Raw genomic sequence first — 25286 nt, 5'->3', positions numbered from 1 at the left:
CCAACCATCCTTCCCTTTCACCTTGACAGGAATATACTTTCTCTGGATTCTTGTTATCTCATTTCTGAAGGCTTCCCATTTTCCAGCCGTCCCTTTACCTGCGAACATCTGCTTCCAATCAGCTTTCGAAAGTATTTGCCTAATACTGCCAAGAGAGGATTCTGGGTAATCCAAGATGGAGGATGGGAAAAATTTCTGGTTGTAAGAGCTGCTCCCTTTTTTTTTGTGGTAATTTAGATGTTGGAGGTGATTTTCTCAAATTCCAGGAGCTGCAATTACTGTTTTATATGCTGTTGTATTGTTTTGGAACTTTGGGGAAAAAAAAAGTGCAACAAACTAGACAAACCATTACTGTCACTTCTTAGTGCTATTTGAGGAAAGGAGGAGCAAGATACTTATATTTAATTCTGATACACTTTCTAAGGTAACCAGCTCGCCAGTGTGCATGGATATGAATGGTCTTGCCATTCCCACAGAATTCCTGTCGAGACATAATTCGGATGGACTCTTTACATTTGTGGATCATAGATGCATCACAGTCATTGGCTATCAGCCACAGGTTAGTTCCTTGCTCATCTATTTGCAGGATCATTTGAGGATCTCATTATTGGTTGAAGGACTTTTCATGTAAGTGCAATACCTGAAATTTCAGCTACATTTTATGCAAATGTAATACATCATGAGAACCTCATGAACAGATTTCAATTAATAACCAGATCCAGTAGAAAATCATGGCTCTGGAAAAATTACACACTGTAATTTCAATAAAAGACCAAATTTCTGTGTTTTTTGAATTTGCTGAGTAGTAAATCACTATATTGCTTTGAACGTTAGACAAATCATGTCATCAAGGATGTTAGCAAAAACAAGTATCAATGAGCCAGATGCAGATAACAGTCAACAAAACACTAGCTCTAGTTAATTTTAATCAAGCAACCAAAAAAAAAGCTATAAATGATTCAATTTTTTCAGTTGGAGAAATTTCAGAAGTGTAGATTTTTCCAAGTGGGTTATAACATACTGATCATCCTTAATCTTTTCAAAGCCACAATATGTGCATATAATATTGGATCAGTCATCTGTTCCTGAGCAATTCTTTTGAACTATGTTTTGCTGTTGACTTAAGCAAGGATAAAGCCAAAAATAATTGTGGCTAATATCATATGTTAGAAAATCTCAAATATTTTTGTTTTCTGTGGAAAACTAACTTTCCTGAAAGGAACCAGCATTTAGCTGACTCTATTTCTGCAGTTAACTCTGTTTCTCCAGCTGTTTTTGCATTATTCAAAATGCTTAAAATGTTTGAGGGCTTATAATAGCAAAAACAACTGTATTTATGTAGTTCCTTCAGCATAATGAAACTTTCCAAGGTAGTGCAGAGTATGTGCACCCAGAGGACAATTATGTCAGCAGTTTACAAAAATCAGTAAGTCCTAATCAGACCAAAGGATATTGATTAGTCGCATCTAGAAAGATGGTTCCTATTGTCAATTACTGAAGTCAACAGAGAAACTATGAAGCTGCAATTTGTTCACGGACCCCTGACACATGCTTGGATAGTGCTGAGGAAAGGTTTAAGGGTGATGGAGATCCAGAATGCACTAAATGTAAATACTGTATTTACTTCAGATGACTTCTGTGCCAACATTCTTTCAGTTGTTTTGTAGTGAGTGATATTATTCTGCTATCTATATAAGTTTACCTTTGATCCCCACAGAATTGTCCAGCACAGACTGAGACCAGGCTGAATTTGTCCTGTTCTCCTTTTCTTTTCTCTTAGCCACAAATGCTTCCTTTTCTAGTATTTAGCAACTCACTGTATGAAAGGAAAATCTAAGCTCCACCACCCCCCTTCCCCCCCCCCCCCCCCATCAATGTATATTTTTTTCCAAAAACCTGATGATCACTTCTCATCTGAATTCTTCCACATATCTGTTTGAAGAGCAGAATGACTGAAGGTCAACCTGTTCAAGAAAAAATGAAATAAAAACAGATTACTGGAGAAACTCAACAGGTCCGCAGAGAGAAAACAGTTAACATTTCAAGTCCAGTGATCTTTCAACAGAACAGATTGAAACTGATATTGCTTATTAAGTGCTCACAATGCTTTTTTTCTTTTGAATTTCCGGAAGATTACTAAAATCTACTTGATGAAGATTCAATTGTATAAAAGATAGTTCCTATCTGTTTGTTTTTGTTTATGGTTCTTATTGAGACTACGTGTAAATTTTATAACTGCCAGCCTCATTTTAACAAAAGGGACTTTAATATTCATAACTGAACTAATCAGAAAAGCTGTATTTCTTGACAGCATTGAGACTAACAGAATGTGCCCCTATTAGGAAAATCAATAACTTAGGGGCACTGTTTAAAAATACAGTATCGGCCATTAAAAATTAGGTTGAGGAGGAATGTCTTTTCTTAGAAGATCATTAATCTATAGAATACTTTTCCAGAGAGGACATTAAAGTCTGGGTTATTGAATATATTCAGAGCTGAGCTAGACAGATCTTTGATTTACAAGAGAGTTAAGAAAGTAGAGTTAAGCCACAATCAGATCAGCCGTGACCCGATAGAATGGCAGATCTGGCTCAGTGGGCTGAATGGCATGTTCCTTATCATATTTCTTAAATTTTTTAATTTTAGTTGAGAGACTATATTGGGAGTATAGTATAAATACAGTGACTGTAATGCACAGCGAATGCTTCAACCTTATTTTAAAGTTGTGGGAAAGAAACATGTATTATGGCATAAGATCACTATCTCTTCTAAATGTTAGTTACTTGATAAACGTATGTTTGATTTTATGACAGATTAATCCCTTAAGCTTTAAAATCTTTGAATTTCAAGATTGAGAGGTTTTCTCACCTATCAAATGTGAGTGAGGGCTGTATTAAATTTTTCAGCTATATTTTCATCTTTGTGCAGCTCCTCTGGTCTGTGAAAGATGAGTGACTTATGAAGATGGTAAGGGAATATGAAGGGGAAGAGAAGGGGTGAGGTACGTGAGTAGACAGAGTGTGGGTTGTGAATGAGGGAGCCTGGAGGTAGGTGAGGGTATATGAGTTGGCATGATGGATCATGCCAACTGAGGAATTTGAGGAATGAAAGCTAGAGGAACAGTTCTAAACTAAATGGAATAAAGCCATGCCACTTTCCTATTTCTGTGGCATGGCTTCACTCTCCTGGGGTTAGAAGACTCAACATTATCTGGTTCCTGTCTCCAAGGGCAAAAATCAGGTCTGATTGTCCCCTTAAATTGAAGCGATTCTACTGAGTCAGAAAATTCCCAACTCAAACTGTCAGTCTCAGTAGCGAAAATCTGGTCTACTGTATTCCATGTAACTCAGTATTGAATAGAGCAGTTCTAATTTATAGTCCAGCAAGGCTTCCAAGGCAAGAGAAGGTATTAAAGCTTCAGGGAAATGGCGATCTGGGTTAAATTGAAAATCATTTATTGGGCTGTCTACTCCAAAGCGTGTGCAAAAGTGAACACCAGTTAAAGCACAACCTTTGAATACAATTAACCACCCAATTAACTATAATCAGTAAGAATGAAACCATTTGCAAGCTTGGCTTACCACTGAGACAAATAATCTTGTTCTGTTGACTTAAATACTTTTTATTCATCTTCTCTTATCAGGAGCTACTGGGAAAGGATATTGTCGAGTTTTGCCATCCCGAAGATCAAAGCCATGTGCGAGACAGTTTTCAGCAGGTATTTACAGCATTGAATGACACAGCAGCAGGCTCTGATAATTTTTCATGCATTTTTTTAATGAATTTTCTATGCTCCTCTTAATTCTTTAAACATAAACAGTCTTGATTTGATGCTGTGAAGTGCGAAGACATCTATTATTTTGCATTTAAAGGATGACTTTATGATGACATTTCTAGTTTGTTCTAGTAATCGCTTGTAATCAGGATGTGGAAAGGTGAGTGAAACTTGATGAAATTACAATCATGAGGAAAGCAGTACCACATAAACTAATGGAACTGTGGACTGACAAGTCTCTGAGTCTGATGGACTTTATTCTGGGCTCATAAAACAGATGATCGAGGAGCTGTTAGAACTGTTGGTGTTTAAGTTTCCAAAATTCTCTCAATTTCGGAAAGGCTCTGTCAGACTGGATAGTAGCAAATGTAATCCTATTGAAAAAGGCCAGAGGCAGGAAACCATAAACCAATTAGCTTTATGTCTCATTGGAAAGGTGTTAGAATCCATCATTAGAGATTTGAGCTGCATGTATGGAAAATCTCATGTGGGCGGCACTGTGGCACAGTGGTTAGCACTGCTGCCTCACAGCGTCAGAGACCCGGGTTCAATTCCCACCTCAGGCGACTGACTGTGTGGAGTTTGTACGTTCTCCCCGTGTCTGCGTGGGTTTCCTCTGGGTGCTCCAGTTTCCTCCCACCATCCAAAGATGTGCAGGGTCAGGTGAATTGGCCATACTAAATTGCCTGTAGTGTTAGGTAGGGGGTAAATGTAGGGGTATGGGTGGGTTTTGCTTCGGCGGGTCGGTGTGGACTTGTTGGGCCGAAGGGCCTGTTTCCACACTGTAATCTAATCTAAACTAGAGTCAGTGTAATTTTAACAGTAAGGTCCTAGGGTGTGTTGCTGAGCAAAGATAGCTTGGAGTGCAGGTTCATAGTTCCTTGAAAGTGGGGTTGCAGATAGATAGGATAGTGAAGGCGGCGTTTGGTATGCTTTCTTTTATTGGTCAGAGTATGGAGTACAGGAATTGGGAGGTCATATTGCGGCTGTACAGTACATGGGTTAGGCCACTGTTGGAATATTGCGTGCAATTCTGATCTTCCTATCGGAAAGCTGTTGTGAAACTTGAAAGGGTTCAGAAATATTTATCATGATGTTGCCAAGGTTGGAGGATTTGAGCTACAGGGAGAGGTTGAATAAGCTGGGGCTGTTTTCCCTGATGCATCGAAGGCTGAGGGGTGACCTTACAGAGGTTTATAAAATTATGAGGGGCATGGGTAGGAAAAATAAACAAAGTCTTTTCCCTGGGGTCGGGAAGTCTGGAACTAGAGGGCAAACGTTTAGGGTGAGAGGGGAAAGATATAAAATAGACCTAAGTGGCAACTTTTTCATGCAGAAGGTGGTACGTGTATGGAGTGAGCTGCCAGAGGAAGTAGTGGAGGCTGGTACAATTGCATCATTTAAAAGACATTTGGATGGGTATATGAACAGGAAGCGTTTGGAGGGCTGGGTGCTGGCAGGTGGGACTGGGTTGGGATATCTGGTCGGCATGGACAAGTTGGACCGAAGGGTCTGTTTCCGTGCTGTACATCTCTATGACTCTCTGACTCTAAGATGCCACATTATTGTGGAAACTCAGAGCTCGTGGAATAGAGGTAGCATGGTTAAAGATTGGCACTTTGGGTGGTAGAAGACTGAGTATACATAAATGGTTCTTCATCTGATTGGTAGGATGTGACAAGCGGAGTCTTGCAAGGATGTGTGTTGGGTCTCAACTTGCAGTTTGCATCGATGTCTTAAATGAGAGGATTAAAGGCCAGGAATCTAAACTCACAGACAACACCAAGATAGGAAAATATCTTGTGAAGAAGATATAAGGAAGTTGCAGATGGATAAAGATAGATTGATTGAGTGGGCAAAAATCTGGCATATGGAGCATAATGTGTAAAAATGTGAAATAGTTCATTTTGGCAAGAAGAATGAAAGAACAGAAAGAACAGGATAGCAACTGCAGAATTCCAAGCTGCGGAGGGGTTTTTGTGTTCTGTTGCATGACTGCAGGTTTAGTATGTAATCAGAAAGGCTAAAGGGATGCTATCCTTTATTAAGAGAAGAGTTAAAAACAAAAGTAAGAATGTTATGATTAGATTAGATTAGATTAGATTCCCTACATTATGGAAACAGGCCCTTCAGCCCAACAAGTCCACACCGACCTTCCGAAGAGTAACCCACCCAGACCCATTTCCTTCTGACTAATGCACTCAACGCTATGGGCAATTTAGCATGGCCAATTCACCTGACCTGCGCATCTTTGGACTGTGGGAGGAAACCCACGCAGACACGGGAAGAATGTACAAACTCCACACAGACAGTCTCCCAAGGCTGGAATCGAACATGGGACCCTGGAGCTGTGAGGCAGCAGTGCTAACCATTGAGCCACTGGTTCAGTTATACAGGAAATTAGTGAGACCACAGCAAAAAAAACTGTGTACAATTTTGGTCACCTTATTTAAGGAAGAATTTAAATGGATTGAGGTGGTTCAGGGGTGCTTTACTCGATTGATACCTGGAATGAGCAGGTTGATGAATGAGATGCGGTTCAATAGGCTGGGCATGCTTTCACAGGAGTTTAGAAGAGTTAGAGATGACTTGATTGAAGTGTGCAAGTTCCTGAATGGTCTTGATAGGATGTGCCAGAAGAAAGGGTGCTGTTCTAAAATTAGGGGTTGTTCTTCCAAGACAGAGCTGAAGACAACTTTTTACTTTGGGGGTTTTGGGACTTTAGAACTCTATGCATCAGAAGCAGTGGAGTCATTGAATATTTTTTAGATAGAGGTGGATAAGTTCTGATGAAGAGTCATCTAAGACTCGAAACATTAGCTTGCTTTTTTCCTTTGAGTGCTATCTGACCTGCTGTGATCTCCAGCATTTTTTGATAGCCGGGGTAATTAAGGGTTATTGGGAGTTGGTGTGAATGTGGAAGTTGAAACACAAGCAGATCAGCCGAGATCTTATTGAATGGTGATGCAGGCCTGTGGGGCTGAATGGTCAATTCTGCTCCTATTAGTATGTTCGTATACGAGCACCATGACTGTGCACATAAATATGTACCCCAATGCACATTTTATGTAAAGAATTCCATGAGAACTAGGCTTTTAAATAACTTATTTGATTATGCAAAATAAAACGTGCAGCAGGTAATCAGAAAGTCTCATGAACTATTGGCTCTTATTTCAAGGGGTTTGAAGAATAAGAGTAGGGAAGTCTTACTGCAACTGTGCAAGGTGCTGATGAGACTAGATCTGCAGTACCATGAGTGATATTGGTCTCCTTATTTAAGAAAAGATTGGAGTCACTAGGTTCAGTAAGATGATCCGTTATGAGGAAGGATTGTTCTAATGAGCAAAGGCTAAACAGGTTTGGACTGTACTCACTGGAATTTAGATGAATGAGAAATGATCTCGTTGATATATGGAGAGGTTACTTCAGGACCAGACAAAGATAAATGAAAGGATGTTGCTAGACTAGGCTCAGAGCAGCATCTGGATGTCTGACAATGTGGATGTGCTGCTGTGAGGTTCATGCAAGGTAACATTCAGTATTAGGACATCATGTTGAGGTTGTTCAGGATGTTGGTGAGGCCACTTCTGGCATACTTTGCCCCATTCTGGTTGCCTTATTATAGGAAGGAAATTATTAAACCGGAGAGGGTTCAGAAAAGATTCATCAGGATATTGCTGGGAATGGAAGGTTTGAGTTACAAAAGTAGGCTGAATAGGCTGGGATTTTTTTCTTTGTTGGAGTTTGAGGGGTGACCTTATAGAGATTTATAAAATCATGAGGGGTATAGATTAGGTGAATGGCAGGCATCTTTTCCCAAGGGGCAAGGAATTCAAGACTAGGGGCATATTTATGAGGTGAGAGAAGAAAGATTTTAAAAAGACATGAGGGGCAACTGTTTTACAGAGAAAGTGATTTGTGTGGAATGAACTTCCAGAGGAAATGGTGGCTGAGGGTACAGTTAAAATGTTTAAAAGGTATTTGGATAAGTACATGAATAAGAAATGTTTGGAAGGATATGGGCCAAGCACAGGCTAGTGGGACTAGTTTAGTTTGGGAAACTTGTTTGGCATGGGCAGGTTGGACCGAAGGGTCTGTTTCCATGCTGTGTGACTCTGACTCTAAGATTTAAGCAAGAAAAAGGTGGGAGTTACTGGGGAGAAGTAACAAAGGGAATGCCAGTGATAGGTGGCAGGCAAGAAAGGTGAAATGGCAAAAGGGATGAATGGTGCAAAGACAAATGGAGTGTACTGGATCAAATCAAGAAACAAAAGATGCTAATGGAGGAGATGTGAATGGCAGAATAGGGAACAGATGCAATCTGAAAGCAAAAAGAACCAAAGAAAATAAAATACGGAATGAATGAAAAACAAAATAAATACATGCAGCGATTACATCTGAAATTACTCCATGCTGGATCTAAAAGGCTGAAAAATTCTCAATCAAAAGTTGAAGTGCTATGTCTAGAACTTACTCTGAACTTCTTTGGAACACTACAGAATACTGAAGACAGAGTTGGTTTAGTTTGGGACTGGTGTGGGGAATTAAATTCAAAGGTGACCAAAATCTTGGCGTCCTGTTTGCAAAGACTGAATGTTCTGCATGTCACTCTGTATCAAATCAATCTTCGTCTGGCCTCATCACACTACAGGAGACAACTTCATCAGTAGTGAATACTGTATGCTAAATTGAAGTAAGTACAATTCAATTGCTGGGATTTTTGTTTTTGATTCATTCATGGGATGTGTGCATTGCTGGCCAGGCCAGCATTTCTTTGCCCAGCCTGGTTGTCCTTGAGAAGGTGATGGTGAGCTGCTTTCTTCAACTGCTGCAGTCCATCTGGTGCAGGCAAAACCACAATGCTGTGGTACACCACTGGTCACAGGCTTCTAGTCACACAAATAACCTTCAACCATCAGCCTCTGTTAGTTTGGCGTGTGTCTACTTCAATGGCAGGAACATCCGGAATAAGGTGGGTGAACTTGCAGTATGGGTTTGATACCTGGGATTTCGATGTGGCCATTTCGGAGACATGGGTCGAGCAGGGACATGAATGGTTATTGCACGTTCCAGGGTTTAGATGTTTCAGTAAGAACAAAGAAAATGATATGTTGGTGGGGTGGGGTTGGTTGGGGAGGGCGGCAGTGGTGACAGCATTTTTACTGAAGGTCAGTATTGCGGATGCAGAAAGGACTCATCTACTGAGCTGAGATTAGAAACAGGACAGGAGAGGTCTCCTTGTTGGCAGTTTTCTATAGGCCTCTGAATAGTTCCAAAGATGTAGTTGATAGCTTTGCAAAGATGATCCTCGATAAGAGCGAGAGTGACAGGGTAATTGTTTTGGGGGACTTCAACTTTCCAAATATTGACTGGGAATACTATATTTCATGTATCTTAGATGGGTCAGTTTTTGTCCAATATGTGCAGGATGACTTCCTGACACAATATGTAGACTGGCCAAAAAGGATTTGGTACTTGGTAATGAACTCGGCCATGTGTTAGAATTGGAGGTAGGTGAGCACATTGGTAATAGTGACCACAATTCAGTTTTGTTTACTTTAGCGATGGAAAGGGAAAAGTATATACCACGGGGCAAGAGTTATAGCTGGAGGAAAGGCAATTATGATGCGATTAGGCAAGATTTAGGATGCATAGGATGAGAAAGGAAACTGCAGGGGATGGACACAATTGAAATGTGGAGCTTATTCAAGGACCAGCTACTGTGGATCTTTGATAAGTTTGTACCTGTCAGGCAGAAAGGAAGTTGTCAAGCGCGGAAGCTGTAGTTTACTAAGGAAGTTGAATCTCTTGTCAAGAGGAAGAAGAAGGCTTATGTTAAGATGAGATGTGATGGCTCAGTTAGGGAGAGTTACAAGTTAGCCAGGAAAGACTGAAAAAGAGAGCCAGGAGGGGAAATTGTTGGTGGATAGAATCAAGGAAAACCCTAAAGCTTTCTATAGGTATATCAGAAATAAAAGAACAGTGAGAGTAAGATTAAGGCCAATCAAGGACAGTAGTGGGAAGATGTGCATGGAGTCAGAGAATCTGGGAAGTGCTAAATGAATACTTTTCATCAGTATTCACACTTGAAAAAGACAATGTTGTCGAGGAGCATACTGAGATACAGGCTACTAGACTAGACAGGTTCACAGGAGGAGGTGTTAGAAATTCTGGAAAGTGTAAAAATAGATATGTCCCCTGGGCTAGATGGGATTAATCCTAGGATTCTCTGGGAAGCCAGGGAGGAGGTTACCGAGCCTTTGGCTTTGATCTTTATGTTGTCATTGTCTCCAGGAATAGTGCCAGAAGACTGGAGGACAACAAATGTTGTTCCCCTTATTCAAGAAGGGGAGTAGAAACAACCCTGGTATATATAGACCAGCGACAGGAGAGGTCTCCTGGTTGTGGGTAAACTGTTGGAAAGGATTATAAGAGATAGGATTTATAGACATCTAGAGGGGAATAAATTGATTAGGGATAGTCAACACGATTTTGTGAAGAGTAAGTCATACCTCACAAACCTTATTTGTGAGGTACCACCTCTTTGAGAAGGTGACCAAACAGGTGAATGAGGGTAAAGCAGTTGATGTGGTTTATATGGATTTCAGTAATGCATTTGATAAGATTCCCCACGGTAGAGAATTGCACAAAATGCAGAGGTATGGGATTGAGGGTGATTTAGCGGTTTGGATCAGAAATTGGCTAGCTGAAAGAAGACAGAGTGGTGGCTGATGGGAAATATTCAGGCTAGAGTTCAGTTACTAGTGGTATACTGCAAGGATCTGTTTTTGGGCCAGTGTTGCTTGTCATTTTTATAAATGACCTGGGTGAGGGCATAGAGGATGGGTTAGTAGATTTGTGGGTGACACTAATGTCGGTAGAGTTATGAATAGTGACGAAGGATGTTGTAGGTTACAGAGGGATACAGATAAGTTGCAGAGCTGGGCTGAGAGGTGGCAAATGGAGTTCAATGCGGAAAAGTTTGGAAGGAGTAACAGGAATGCATAGTACTGGGCTAATGGTAAGATTCTTGCTAGTGTAGATGAGCAGAGAGATCTCAGTGTCCATGTACATAGATCCTTGAAAGTTGATAGAGTTGTTAAGAAGGCATAGCTTTTATTGGTCGAGGGAATTGAATTTCTGAACCATGAAGTCATGCTGCAGCTGTACAAAACTCTAGTGCGGCTGCACTTGAAGCATTGCATACAGTTCTGGTCACTGCATTATAAGAAGGATGTGGAAGCTTTGGAAAGGGTTCAGGGGAGATTTAATCAGATGTTGCCTGGTATGGAGGTAAGGTCTTATCAGGAAAGGCTGAGGGACTTGAGGCTATTTTCAATCAAATTTGTTAGACATACTGTCCCCCTGAACAAGCCATGTTTATCTTTGATTAATTCTTATTCCTCTAAGTGGGAATAAATTTCAAAAGTTCATTATGACTGTCATTGGACTTGCTGGCCTGTAGTTCCCTGGTTTATTTGTACCACTCTCTTCCTGAATAATGGTACAAAATCAGCTGTCTTCAAAACTTCTGGCACCTCTCCCATATGTAGACAAGATTTGAAAATTGATGTCAAAGCCCCTGCAATGTCCACCCTTGCTTCCCATAGCAACCCTGTGATACATCTCATCTTAGCCTGGGGATTTATTTATCTTCAAGAGAGTCTATCAAAATGGTGTTAAGCTTCTTGAGTGTTGTTGAGCCACACTCATCCAGGCAACACATTTCTGACTTGTGCCTTGTAGTTATTGGACAGGCTCCAGGGAGTCAGGAGATGAGTTTCTCGCTGCAGGATTCCTAGTCTCTGTTCTGCTCTTATAGTCTCTGTATTTATATGGTTGGTTTGTTTCAGTTTGGTCTTACCTTGGTCTTAGCTAAGGCTGTCTTACTGTGAGGTACTCACTGTGTCTCTCCCTCAGTTACCAAAAAAGTATCAGTACAGTTTCTTGCTTTTGCCTGAACTGGAAAATTTATCATTTTTTCCCCAATTTTCAGTGATCTCTTGTCTCCACATGGCCCATTTCAGATGCTTCTCATCGCCATGTTAACTATTCTGTCTCCATTTTAGAGGACAAGCTGTCAACTACTTTGCATAGCTACTTTGAAGTTTGAAAACACGTACTAACAGATTCAAGAACATTTTCTTCCCCACTGTTATCAGACTTCTGAACTTACTTTGATATATGATAGAGTTGATCTTTCTTTGCACCTTCTCTGTAGCTGTAACACTGTTTTGCATTCTGTTCTATTACCCTGGTGTACTTTCTTGAAGGTATGATTTGTCTGGATAACATGCAAAACAATACTTTTCACTGTATCTGAGTACAGGTGATAATGATAAATCAAATCTCACATGATGCTTCACATTAGGAGTCTCTTGCATTCCCACAATTTTTCTATTTCAGATGTTAACTATATACTCTTCCATACTGATTCTTCTTTTTTCTTCTGGAACAAGACATCTTCCCACCACACTTGACAATATCTGTTTCATTTCTGCTTACATTCCTCTCCTCTCTCTCATGAAAGAGTTCCTCTCGTTTCCACTATTCAATCCTTCAGCATTCAAAGGCACAACCTATCTGTAGCCAGTGGAGTGCCACAAGGATCAGTGCTGGGTCCTCTACTTTTTGTTATTTACATAAATGATTTGGATGTGAGCATAAGAGGTACAGTTAGTAAATTTGCAGATGACACCAAAATTGGAGGTGTAGTGGACAGCGAAGAGGGTTACTCAGATTACAACAGGATCTGGACCAGATGGGCCAATGCGCTGAGAAGTGGCAGATGGAGTTTAATTCAGATAAATGTGAGGTGCTACATTTTGGGAAAGCAAAGCTTAGCAGGACTTATACACTTAATGGTAAGGTCCGAGGGAGTGTTGCTGAACAAAGAGACCTTGGAGTGCAGGTTCATAGCTCTTTGAAAGTGGAGTCACAGGGAGGAAACCGGAGCACCCGGAGAAAACCCACGCAGACACGGGGAGAATGTGCAAACTCCACACAGTCAGTCGCCTGAGGCGGGAATTGAACCCGGGTCTCTGGTGCTGTGAGGCAGCAGTGCTAACCACTGTGCCACTGTGCCGCCCAAGATGTTGTGAAACTTGAAAGGGTTCAAAAAAGATTTACAAGGATGTTGCCAGGGTTGGAGGATCTGAGCTACAGGGAGAGGCTGAACAGGCTGGGGCTGTTTTCAATGGAGTGTCGGATGCTGAGGGGTGACCTTATAGAGGTTTACAAAATTATGAGGGGCATGGATAGGATAAATAGACAAAGTCTTTTCCCTGGGGTTGGGGAGTGCAGAACTAGAGGGCATAGCTTTAGGGTGAGAGGAGAAATATATTAAAGAGACCTAAGGGGCAACGTTTTCACACAGTGGGTGGTACATGTATGGAATGAGCTGCCAGAGGAAGTGGTGGAAGCTGGTACAATTGCAACATTTAAGAGGCATTTGGATGGGTATATGAAGAGGAAGGGTTTGGAGGGATGTGGGCCTGGGTGCTGGCAGGTGGGACTAGATTGGATTGGGATATCTGGTCGGCATGGACAGGTTGGACTGAAGGGTCTGTTTCCATGCTGTACATCTCTATGACTCTATCTGATTTTTGTACTGGTGGCCTCATCCCTTCCTGGTCAGGCAGATGGAACTCATCATGTGGCTCCTGTGCCGAATAGGTCAGACCAAGAGGCTTTCCAGGTTAAGGTCCCCCCCCATACCCATCCCCTTTGGGCCATGCTGCCATATGCAGGGCGCTTCCCCCTTCCCCAATTCCTTTCCTGGCCAAAGTATTTTCCAGTGGTTCACTTGCTTAATTTTCTTTCTTTCTTACTCTGCTTGCTGCTCTTTTAATCAGAAGTTGTTTCTGTGCAGCATTTAAGAGGTAGTATGGTGGCTCAGTAGTTAGCACTGCTGCCTCACAGCACCAGGGACCCAGGTTCGATTCTGGCCTTGGGCGACTGCCTGTGTGGAGTTTGCATAATCTCAAAGATGTGCAGTTTATGTGAATTGACCATGCTAAGTTGCCCATAGTGTTCCCGGATGTGTAGATTAAATGCATTAGTCAGGGGTAAATGTAGAGTAATAGGGTATGGGGATGGGTCTGGGTGGATTACTCTTTGGAGGGTTGGTGTGAACTTGTTGGGCCAAATGGCCTGTTTCCACGCTGTAGAGATTCTATGATTTACACAGATGCTGCCAGAACTGTTGAATCTTCTCACTATTTCCTGTTTTTATTTCAGTTTTCCAATATTTGTGGTATTTTGATTTTATATTTGAAAATACGATTTTAAAAATATTTTCATTTCACACTATATTATTCTGTGCCTGCATTGTATAAGTGAACTAAAGTTTTTACTTGTCTGTAACATTCTTTTCGACGTCTTATAATTATCAAAGGCATCACTGCTTCTCTGGTGGAATCTTTTTTCTCCCTCCTGCAGTAATGTAAACATTGACCTAATTTCAAACAACTCTTTTCGCACAAAATTTCTTATTAGCTGCTTAGATTGCAAAAAATGCTAGAAAAATTCTTTACTTTGGAATGTGGTTTCTTTACAGTACTGTTACTTGCAAATGTTCCACCTCGTGCTGCAATGTGGTTATAATTGTGAGGGGTAAATGTTGAAACAGGATACATTTCTCTGTCTTATATCTGTATTTATAATTGGATATATTTAATTAAAACCATTTGCATATGTAACACACACGAGTATTCTCCCAACTGTTGTGTAATGCAACAGATACATTTTATATGCAAGAATTTAAGCACTGCTGCCTCACAGCGCCAGAGACCCGGGTTCAATTCCCGCCTCAGGCGACTGACTGTGTGGAGTTTGCACGTTCTCCGCGTGTCTGTATGGGTTTCCTCCCACAGTCCAAAGATGTGCAGGTCAGGTGAATTGGCCATGCTAAATTGCCTGTAGTGTTAGGTAAGGGGTAAATGTAGGGGTATGGGTGGGTTGCGCTTCGGCGGGTCGGTGTGGACTTGTTGGCCCGAAGGGCCTGTTTCCACACTGTAAGTAATCTAATCTTAGTTGTTGCCTCAGAGCACTGATGCATGGGCCAGGCTATTGAGTTGTTATTGTGTCACAAATTGCTTTTTATCGTGCCTTTTTGCTTGTGGGAATCTTTCTAAAAGTTCAACAGATTGGGTTATTGACTTTTATCTTTTACAATAACATGATTGCATTCTCCAATCAGCTGGAGGAACTACGTGGCAAGTGGAGTGTTGTAACTACAGGTGACACTACAGTACTGCAGATGGTGCTGTTGACAGTACTTGCACTCTCAGTTAGATTTCGCATGTATTAAAAGGCACGCCATTAGAGAAAAGTATTTTCGATGGACTTAAAAATTCTCATTAGTGACTCTGTCCTGCACGTTTCAACCACCACATCTGTCTGACTTTTGCCACAATTGTCTGCTCATTTAGGTGTATCTCCTGTGACAACTGACTCATCTTGTGATTTTGTGCTGGTATAATTAACATTCTTTTATTCAATACTATTATGTATCTATCCAAAGATGTACATTCAGCGAACTACTGTTCCACTTAGCAAAATCTTTTTGCTGGTAGTTCGGGACAAGAGTGTGCAACTCCTTATTAGAAGAAACCACTCCAGTCATGAACAGTGACTGCCCTGGTTCATTGTATTCTTTTTGTATGTTATATAGAACGCTTGGGGCTATCTAGTACATCAATCCTCAAGTAATCCATCAGTTTATTTTTCATTGATTCATGGCATGCAGCTTGGTAACTCAACCTTACTGGCAATTTAACTTCTGATTATCTTAATGCAAATACATGTCCCATGCCACTCATGAGCAGCCAACACTTGGATTAAGGACTAATGCCTCTCTTATCTACTTCATAGTGCAACTGGGTTTTTGCATACCCTAGAAGAGGAAGAGCGGAATATCATGAAGAAAATTTAAGCGTTTAAATTTGAATTGGGCAGATAGCTTCCATTTGACTGATTTTGTTTTCTCTGGAGGAGATGAACATTCCTATTTTCCTGCATATGTTATAATCTTACGTTTCAGTGAAAGAAAATCTTTATATGTAACATGGCACCTCCAGCAGTACTTCTGCACCATAATATTTTAAACATGTACCTTTAAGGTTTTTCCTAAGCACCTACCAATGATAATATGAGTAACATCATTGCTTAGCTCTGGGAGTAACACTGTAGGTCAGTGTTTATTTTTACTAACATTACAATATAATGAGAAGACAAACTTTTGTGAATCTGAGTTTAGCCTGTTATTTTTGAGAGAATGTATTCTTTCGTCTGAAGCCAATAAAATTGTTTTTGATCTCTCTGCTGTTTGTGTTATCAGGGATTTGATAATGTTTTCAGAAAAGTGAGGCTATTAAAACTAGTGCAGATCTGGTTTTGAACCTGTGAGCATCATGCACAGGTTTCCTTCCCAAGGAGAGATAAAGACATGAGCTGCAGTGGGAAACTTGGGCCTGTGTGTCATACCCAGCGCCAAAAATAACATCGAGACTATATCATTAGTTCCAGGGCTTGTTTTATCTATCATGTAATCGGAAGCCCCAGATTTGGATACTTGTATGAACTCTGTATCTTTTGCGACTCTTGATAGGGTGGGGCATATGTTACTGTTGAAAGAAGGGTGTTGGTTGTGACCTGAAAAGAAGAAAGCTTTTTCAAGGATTTAATCACAACTGTCTAAACAAAAGCAAATCCATTATGTAATCCATCTGGAGAGTAAGTATTTGAGTCAAATAGATAAAACAGTGGAGCTAACATTTTCTCCTTAAATGGATCTGATTTGGATAAGTAATCTTTTTCTTATTTATTTGTGAATGTTACCTTGAGAAGATGATGGGCTGCCCTCTTGATTTTGACTCAGTAACACTGAAGGAACGGTGATGTATTTCCAAGTTAGGATAGTGAGGCATTTAGAGGGGAACTTGCAGTTGGTGGTATTCCCCATGTATCTGCTGCCCATATTGCTTCTCAATGGTAGTAATCGTGGATTACTTGGTGAATTTTTGCATTGCAAATTGTAGATAGGCACATTGCTACTGAGCATCGGAGGTTGAGGGAGTGTATGTTTGTAGATAATTGTCCCAATCAAGCAGGCAACTTTATCCTGGTTGGTGTCAAGTTTCTTGATTATTGTTGGAGCTGCACTCATTCTGGCAACTGGACAGTATTTTATCACACTCCTGACTTGTGTCTTGTAAATGGTGGACAAGTTTTGGGAAATCCAGAGATGAATTACTCACTGCAGTATTCCGAGCCTCTGACCTGTTCTTTGTAGCCACAGTATTTTTATGGCTAAACCAGTTCAGGTTTTGGTTAATGGCAACCACCAAGATGTGATGCTGGGCAATTCAGCAACGGTAATAGTTTTTAATATCAATGGATGGTGTTTAGATTCTCTCTCCATCATTACCTGACATTTGTATGGCGTAAATGTTACCTGTCAGCCCAAGCCTAGATATTGAGCACGAACTGCTGTGTTTGGACATGAACTGCTTCAGTGTCTGAGGAGCTGTAAATGGTACTGAACATTATGTATTCATCAGCAAATGTTGCCTAATTCTGACCTGTGGAGAGTTAATTGATGAAGCCGCTGAAGGTGTCTGAAATACTGAAAATTCTGAAATTTAGCTGTTTTGTCTTTGAACCAAGACTATAACCAGGTCAGGAAATGAATGAAATATTAACAGAAATTGCTGGAAAAGCTAAGCAAGTCTGGCATCTTCAGTGTAGAGAAATCAGAGTTAATTTTCAGATCCAGTGATCCTTCTTTAGAACAGAGTGGCCTTGGTAGAATCTAAATTGCTTTTCTGTTAGAAGTGTATTGCTGAGCAGGTGCTGCATGATAGCACTGTGGATCAGCCTTTGCTTCATTTTTTCTGGTGATCAAGAGCAGACTGATGGGGCAGTAATTGGCCAGGTTGAATTTGTCCTGTGTTTTGTGTACAAGACATATTGGGCAATTTTCCACATTGCTGGGTAGATGTCAGTGTTGTAGCTGTGCTGGAACAGTTTGATTAGATGCACAGCAAGTTCAGGAACAGATGTCTTTGATGCTATTGCCAGAATGTTGTTAGAGTCTTTGCACAATCTAGTGCCTTCATTTATTTTTTGATTATCATGTGGAGTAAATCAGTATTGAGTACAGGAGTTGGGAGGTCATGTTGCGGTTGTACAGGACATTGGTTAGGCCACTGTTGGGAGTATTGCATGCAATTCTGGTCATCTTCCTGTTGGAAAGATGTTGTGAAACTTGAAAAGGTTCAGAAAAGATTTACAAGAATGTTGCCAGGGTTGGAGGATTTGAGCTATAGGGAGAGCTGAACAGGCTGGGGCTGGTTTCCCTGGAGCGTCGGAGGCTGAGGGGTGACCTTATAGAGGTTTACAAAATTATGAGGGGCATGGATAGGGTAAATAGGCAGTCTTTTCCCTGGGGTTGAGGAGTCCAGAACTAGAGGGCATAGATTTAGGGTGAGAGGGGAAAGATATAAAAGAGACCTAATGGGCAACGTTTTCATGCAGAGGGTAATACATGTATGGAATGAGCTGCCAGAGGAAGTGGTGGAGGCTAGCAGAATTGAAACATTTAAGAGGCATTTGGATGGGTGTATGAATAGGAAGGGTTTGGAGGGATATGGGCCAGGTGCCGGCAGGTGGGACTAGATTGGGTTGGGATATCTGGTCGGCATGGACGGGTTGGACCGAAGGGTCTGTTTCCGTGCTGTACATCTCTATGACTCTGTGACTAAGTTGGCTGAAGACTGACACATGCAATGGACCGCTAGAAGGGACCAAGATTGATCATCTTCTCGGCAATTGTTTCAGCCTTATCATTTGTACTAATGTACTAATGTCCCTTTATTGAGGATGCCAATATTTGTGGAGCCTCCTCTTCCAGTGAGCTCTTCAATTGTTCACCACCATTCATGACTGGATATCACAGGCTGCAGAGCTTAGATCTGATCTAGTGTGGAATTGTGGGATCACTTAGCTCTATCTATCACTTGCTGCTTATACTGTTTGGCTCACTAGTCATCTTATGATGTATCTTTACCAGGTTCGCACTCATTTTTGGATATAGCCCTCTTATACTTTTCATTGAACCAGGGTTGATCCCGTGACTAAATGGCAATGATAGTGTGGGAGATATCAAGACATGAGTTTGCAGATTGTGTTAAGAAAACATTTCAGCTGTGTGCAGCGCTGTTTGGATGCCCAGTCTTCAAGTGCTAGATCTGTGCAAAATCTATTCTATCTAGCATGCCGACACTGTTGCACAACATGTTGTAGGACATCGTCAATGTAAAAACAGAGCTCCATCATCATCATCTCCACAAAACCAATGTAGTAGTCACTCCTATCAATACTGCCAGAGACGGGTGCATCAGCAGAAAGGAGATTGATGAGGATAAAGTCAAGTATGCTTTTTCCTTCAAGTCCATTCTGAAGAAGGATCACTGGACCTGAAACATTGACTCTGCGTTTTTTTTTCACAAATACTGCCAGACCTGCAGAGTTTCTCTAGCAATTTCTGTTTTTATATCTTTGTCGGTTCCCTCACCACTTGTGGCAGCATGGGCTAGCAGCTGTTCTCTTTAGGAGTCAGTCAGCAATGGTGTTGCCAACTGATACTTAGTTTTGGATAATGAATCCACCACCCCCACCCCAAAGAACATTCAGCACCCATGCCACACTTCTTGTTTCTTCCAAGTGGCGTTCAGTGTGGAATAGAACTGATCCATCAGCTGAGCAGAATATGAAATGTTATAACAGGATACTTTCTTACCTATATATGACCTCATGCCAGGACACTTCATAGGTTCTAGAGTCAAAGTTGAAGACTCTTCGAGCATCTCCTGCTATATACAGCTGTGCTGCCACTTCTGCAGAGTCTGACTTGGATGTTGATGGTGTTGTCTGGTCGTTGTCTGAAAGGAATGATGGTGTGAGTATGACTATGTTGAGCAGTTACTTGACAAGTCTGTGAGACAGTGCTTTCAATTTTGGCACTCGCCCCCAGATATTAGTAAAGCGGACTTAGCAGAAACAACAGGATTAAGTTGGCAGTTGACGACTTAGGTTGATGCCAGATTTTGAGACTCTTCGGCTGTTTGGTATAACTGAGTGTCTTTCTAGGCCATTTCAGAGGACAGTTAAGAGTCCATCATGTCATCATCAGTCTAGAGTTTAGGCCAGACCAGATAAGAACAAAAGATTTGTTTCCCTAAACTACACTAGTGGACCAGATGGGTTTTTACAAGAATGGTTTTATGGTCTTTTAATTCCAAATTTTGTTAAATTGAAATTCCATCATCCATCGTGATAGGATTCAAACCTGAATTGCTAGAACTTTTCTTTGGTCTAGATTACTAATCCAACAACAATGTCATTGTACCGTCCCTAGTTTTTGTGCTTAAGCACCGTTTTGAAATCCCACTGAAACTTCACTGCAGTTTCCCTGAGTTCTATATGCATGCACTAACCAGACATTTGGCTGACCTACTGAGTTGAAACTTTATTGCTGGAACAGCACAGCAGGTCAGGCAGCATCCAGGGAAACCTACTGAGTTTCCTTACTCATATCTACTATTACAGAGAGCAGGCATCTTGTGTATGCTTTACGTTTGACATGATCGCAATTCTTAAAATTTACTTTGTAATTTTCAAATCCCTCTCTGGGTTCTCCCTCACATCTCTGTAGCTTTCTTCAATCCTGGCAGTCTCTCTGCAGTCCTCTAATTCTGCTCCTGTACATTGCAAACTCTCATTGTTCCAACATTGGTGGCTGTACTTTAACTGTTTAGCTTCAACTTCACTATTTCCACCAACTTCAAACGGGCCCCACCACCAGATATATGTTTCCCTCCCCACCCCATCTACTTTCCATAATGTCCGTTCTCTCCAAGACTACTTCGTCAAGTCCACGCCCCCTGGCAACCCACCCTCCCCTCCCAGCACCTTCCCCTGCCACCATAGGAATTGCAAGACCTGCGCCCATATCTCCTCCTTCACCTCCGTCCAAGGCCCCAAAGGAGCCATCCACATCCATCAAAGTTTTGCCTGCACATGTCATTTACTATATCTGTTGCTCCCGATGAGGTCCCCTTTACACTGGGGAAGCAGGATGCCTACTTGCAGAGCGCTTCAGAGAATATCTCTGGGACACCCGCACCAACCAACCCCACCGACCCATGGCCAAAAGCTTCAACTCCCCCTTCCACTCTGCTGAGGACATGCAGGTCCTGGGCCTCCTCCATTGCCACTCCCTTACCACCAGATGCCTGGAGGAAGAATCCCTCATCTTCCACCTCTTGTCCCTCCAACCTCATGGCATCAATGTGGATTTCACTAGTTTCCTCATTTCCCCTCCCCCACCTTACCCCAGTTCCAACCTTCCAGCTCAGCACCATCTTCATCCCATCTGTTCATCTTCCTTCCCACCTATCCACTCCACCCTCCCCTCCGACCTATCACCTTTACCGCCACCTCCATCCACCTATTGAACTCTCAGCTACCTTCTCCCCAGCCCCATTCCTCTCCCATTTATCCCTCCAGCCCCGAGGCTCCTAGCCTCATTCCTGATTTTTTTTAGATTACATTACAGTGTGGAAACAGGCCCTTCGGCCCAACAAGTCCACACCGACCCGCCGAAGCGCAACCCACCCATACCCCTACATTTACCCCTTACCTAACACTACGGGCAATTTAGCATGGCCCATTCACCTGACCTGCACGTCTTTGGACAGTGGGAGGAAACCGGAGCACCCGGAGGAAACCCACGCAGACACGGGGAGAATGTGCAAACTCCACACAGTCAGTTGCCTGAGGCGGGAATTGAACCCAGGTCTCTGGCGCTGTGAGGCAGCAGTCCTAACCATTGTGCCACCGTGTCGCCGGTGAATAGCTTTTTCCCGAAATGTTGACTTTCCTGCTCCTCTGATGCTGCCTGACTGGCTGTGCTTTTCCAGCACCACACTCTTGGTTTTAACTGTTTAGTTCCAAGCTCTGGAATTTCTTCTTCAATCAACCCTATGTTTTTTTTTCTTTCACTCCTTGAAGAAAACTAATTTCTTGGACCCACCTTTTGTGTATCTGTCCTAATCTCTCCTTACTTGGCTATTATTTGATAATGCTGCAGTGTTGTTACTTGAGGTGCTGACTGTGTTTTTTTGAGGCACCTCTCAAGTCATACGTCTTGCTGTGTGGCAGTTGGCCTCCTTGTGCCAAACTTTGGGAAGGGGATCTCACGGATACAAATTGATTTCTGGCGACGGACTCAACATGGACATCTACTTCAAACCCACTGACGCCCACAACTACCTGGACTACACCTCTTTCCACCCCTCCCCCCCCCCCCGTCCTGTAAAAACGCTATTCCTTACTCCCAATTCCTTCACCTCCACCGTATCCATTCCCAGGTGGAGCAATTACACTCCAGAACATCCCAGATGGCCTCCTGGTTCAAGGACTGCAATTGCCCTCCCACGTGGTCAACAGTGCCCTCCAGCGCAACTCCTCCACTTCCTGCACCTCCACCTTGAACCCTAACCTTCCAAATGCAACAAGGATGCAAGGATGGAACACCCCTGATCCTCACCTTCCACCCCCCCCAATCTCCAGATACAATGCATCATTCTCTGCCATTTCCGCCGCCTACAGACAGACCCATCCACCAGAGAGATATTTCCCTCCCCACCCCTGTCAGACCTCTACAGAGATCATTCCATCTGCAAATACCTCGTTAGGTCCATGCTGCCCCACCAACCCACCCTCCACTCCCGGTACCTTCCCTTGCCACTGCAGGAGGCGCCCACACCTCCTCCCTCACCTTCATTCAAGGCTCCAAAGGAACCTTCCACATCTGGCAGAGATTTTTCTGCACGTCCAAATACTTCATGTACTGTGTATGTTGTTCTCGATGTGGTCCCCTCCACATTGGAGAGACAGGACACCAACTTGTGGAACATTTCAGAGAATATTTCTGGGACACAAGTACCAAACAATCCCACTGCCGTGTGGCCGAACACTTCAACTGCTCCTTCCACTCTGCCAAGGATGTGCAAGTCCTGGGCCTTCTCCACCACCAAATCTTGGCCACCCAACACCTTGAGGAAGAACACCTCATCTTCTGTCTTGGGACTGTCCAACCACATGGCATCAATGTCTATTTCACCAGATTCCTCATTTCCCCTGCTCCCCATTCATCCCAGATCCAACCCTCCAACTTGGCACCACCCTCTTGAACTGTTCTACCTGTCCATCTTCCTTCCCACCTATCTGCTCCACTCTCTGCTCTGAGCTATTACCATCATCCCCCACCTGCATCTACCTATTGCCTTCCAAGCTACCTTCCCCCTCTCCCCACCACATTCCTGATGAAGACCTTATGCTCAAAGCATTGATTCTTCTGCTCCTCAGATGCTGCCTTTTCAAGCACCCCATTTTTTGACTCTGATCTCCAGGATCCGCAGTCCTCACTTTCTCCTTTCCATGATATACTGTCTCTCTTTGGTGCAGTGCAAGTTTTGCCTCAAATGCTCTCCTTCAAGACAACTACCAGCCTCTGTCATGGCTGGCTTTAGTGTCTGGGATCCACTTCTACTCCTACTAACTTTAATTGGGCAGAAATCCCATCTCTGCTCTAAGTAAGTGCTCATGCCCCAAAAGTTTAGACTTTGGATACTTTCCCACCAGACTTGGGTTTCTGGCACAAAAACAGATCCAGATTGTATGTCCTGCCTCTGAGGCAAAAGTACTGCCCCTGGTGTCTCGGGCAGTCGTTGTGATGGCAGCAGTATTTCTAACGGATGATCCCACCTGATGTTGTTACTGGGGAGTCTGTCTTGATGGATCATATTTTGATTCATTTTGTTTATTTTGAAGTGGTCTTATGCTGAAATAAAGGCGGTCTATGCTGCAGCTTCTGCTTTAACAATAAAACACAAGTTTTTGAAGAAATGAAATGAACATAAAATAAATAAACCACTTGTAATACAAATTCAAATATTTTTAAACATACAGTAAAAGTAGAATCCTATTAGTAAACACTCCTCCTTCATAAATGGAAAAGAAGCTGACTGCTTTTATATTGAACCCAAAACACAGCCTGGTACAATACAGAAAACACCACTTATACAGCATTCACACCCAAAGTCCTGTATCTAACATCTTGGATGCTTAAGTCACTTATGACTTAGCGTTTCGACTGAAATTGCAGATGGCTTTTTTGTGGAGTCGTCATACACCTGTGTTTCATTGTACTCAACTTTAAGTATATCTAAAGGTTTTATCAGAACACATCTGGTTTGGGGCTAACTCAAAATCCTCACATTAAGGTTACGTAGTTTCCTATATATCCTACACTTCTCAGGAGCACTTTTTGCTCTATACAGCCATCTTATTCCTCCGACTTCACAGGAATGCTCCACTTACAGTAAAAATTGAAACTGAAAAGTCTCCGAATCTAAGCAATGGGTGTGACCCATCAGCTTAAAAAAAGGTCCAGAAATCTCTTTCAATTCTCAAGGCACCATTATTTACTTTGACGGGTCACACAACAATCTAAAATAAATGAAAAATTTAATTAGTGATGCACACAATCCCATTCACTCTAAAGCCAGTCTTCAAACACTGTTTTAAAAGAAATCACTACGCTACAGTTAAGTGTCAACTTCAGGTGCATAGAAACACACCAGTTACGAGCTCAAACAGAAATCCAAACTTACTATAAATTAGTATTAAAATTAGATATGAAGCCCACCTTTTACATCACAATAGTGACTATCACAATTTCCTGCCATTAGGAAATATCTATAGATGTGGAGCTAGAAATGCACAGCAGGTCAGATAACATCCAAGGAGCAGGAAAGTCAATGTTTTCACCGAAACTCCATGGAGGGGGAGGGGGTTGGGGCTAGTGATAGGTGGATAGGGGTTACTGATATTGGTCAGTGAGAAGGGTGGAATGGATAGTTGAATGGGAAGATGGACAGTTAGATCAGGAGGAGGGGGGCCTAGACATGGGATAAGGCTGGTGGTGAAGGGATTTTGAAGTTGGTGAAGTCAGTATTGAGGCCATTGGGCTGTAAGGACTCCATGCGAAATATCAGGTTTTCCTCCAGTTTACATTTTCCCTCAGTCTGACAGTGGAGGATGCAAAGAATGGACATGTTGCTGGGAGTGGGAGGGGGAATTAAAATGGATAGCAACTGGAAGGCTGGGTTGATTGATACATGCAGAACGCAGACACTCCATGAACCCATCCCCAAGTCAGCGTTTATAACAGTCTTCCGCAAAGACCGTTCCCTCCGTGACTACCTGGTCAGGTCCACGCCCCCCCCACGACACACCCTCCCATCCTGGCACTTTCCCCTGCCACCGCAGGAACTGTAAAACCTGTGCCCACACTCCTCCCTCACCTCTATCCAAGGCCCTAAAGGAGCCTTCCACATCCATCAAAGTTTAACTTGCACATCCACTAATATCATTTATTGTA

At 42.3% G+C, this 25286-nt stretch overlaps 1 protein-coding gene across 5 annotated transcripts in view; it reads left to right on the top strand.

Moving 5' to 3' along the window:
• The window catches only part of arnt2 (aryl-hydrocarbon receptor nuclear translocator 2), a 462386-nt gene that overhangs the window by 254345 nt on the left and 182755 nt on the right, over window positions 1–25286 (top strand). For all 5 annotated transcript variants that reach the window (XM_043677623.1, XM_043677621.1, XM_043677622.1 and 2 more), the window contains 2 exons: window positions 425–559; window positions 3644–3718. In XM_043677623.1, the coding sequence (XP_043533558.1) occupies window positions 425–559; window positions 3644–3718 (210 nt within the window). The remainder of the gene's footprint in view (window positions 1–424; window positions 560–3643; window positions 3719–25286) is intronic.

Source organism: Chiloscyllium plagiosum, chromosome 36, assembly GCF_004010195.1.
Source record: "Chiloscyllium plagiosum isolate BGI_BamShark_2017 chromosome 36, ASM401019v2, whole genome shotgun sequence".
Classification (NCBI taxonomy): Eukaryota; Metazoa; Chordata; class Chondrichthyes; order Orectolobiformes; family Hemiscylliidae; genus Chiloscyllium; species Chiloscyllium plagiosum.
The sequence above is the reverse complement of the archived record's forward strand: the minus strand, read 5'-3'. Positions and strand labels throughout refer to the sequence as shown.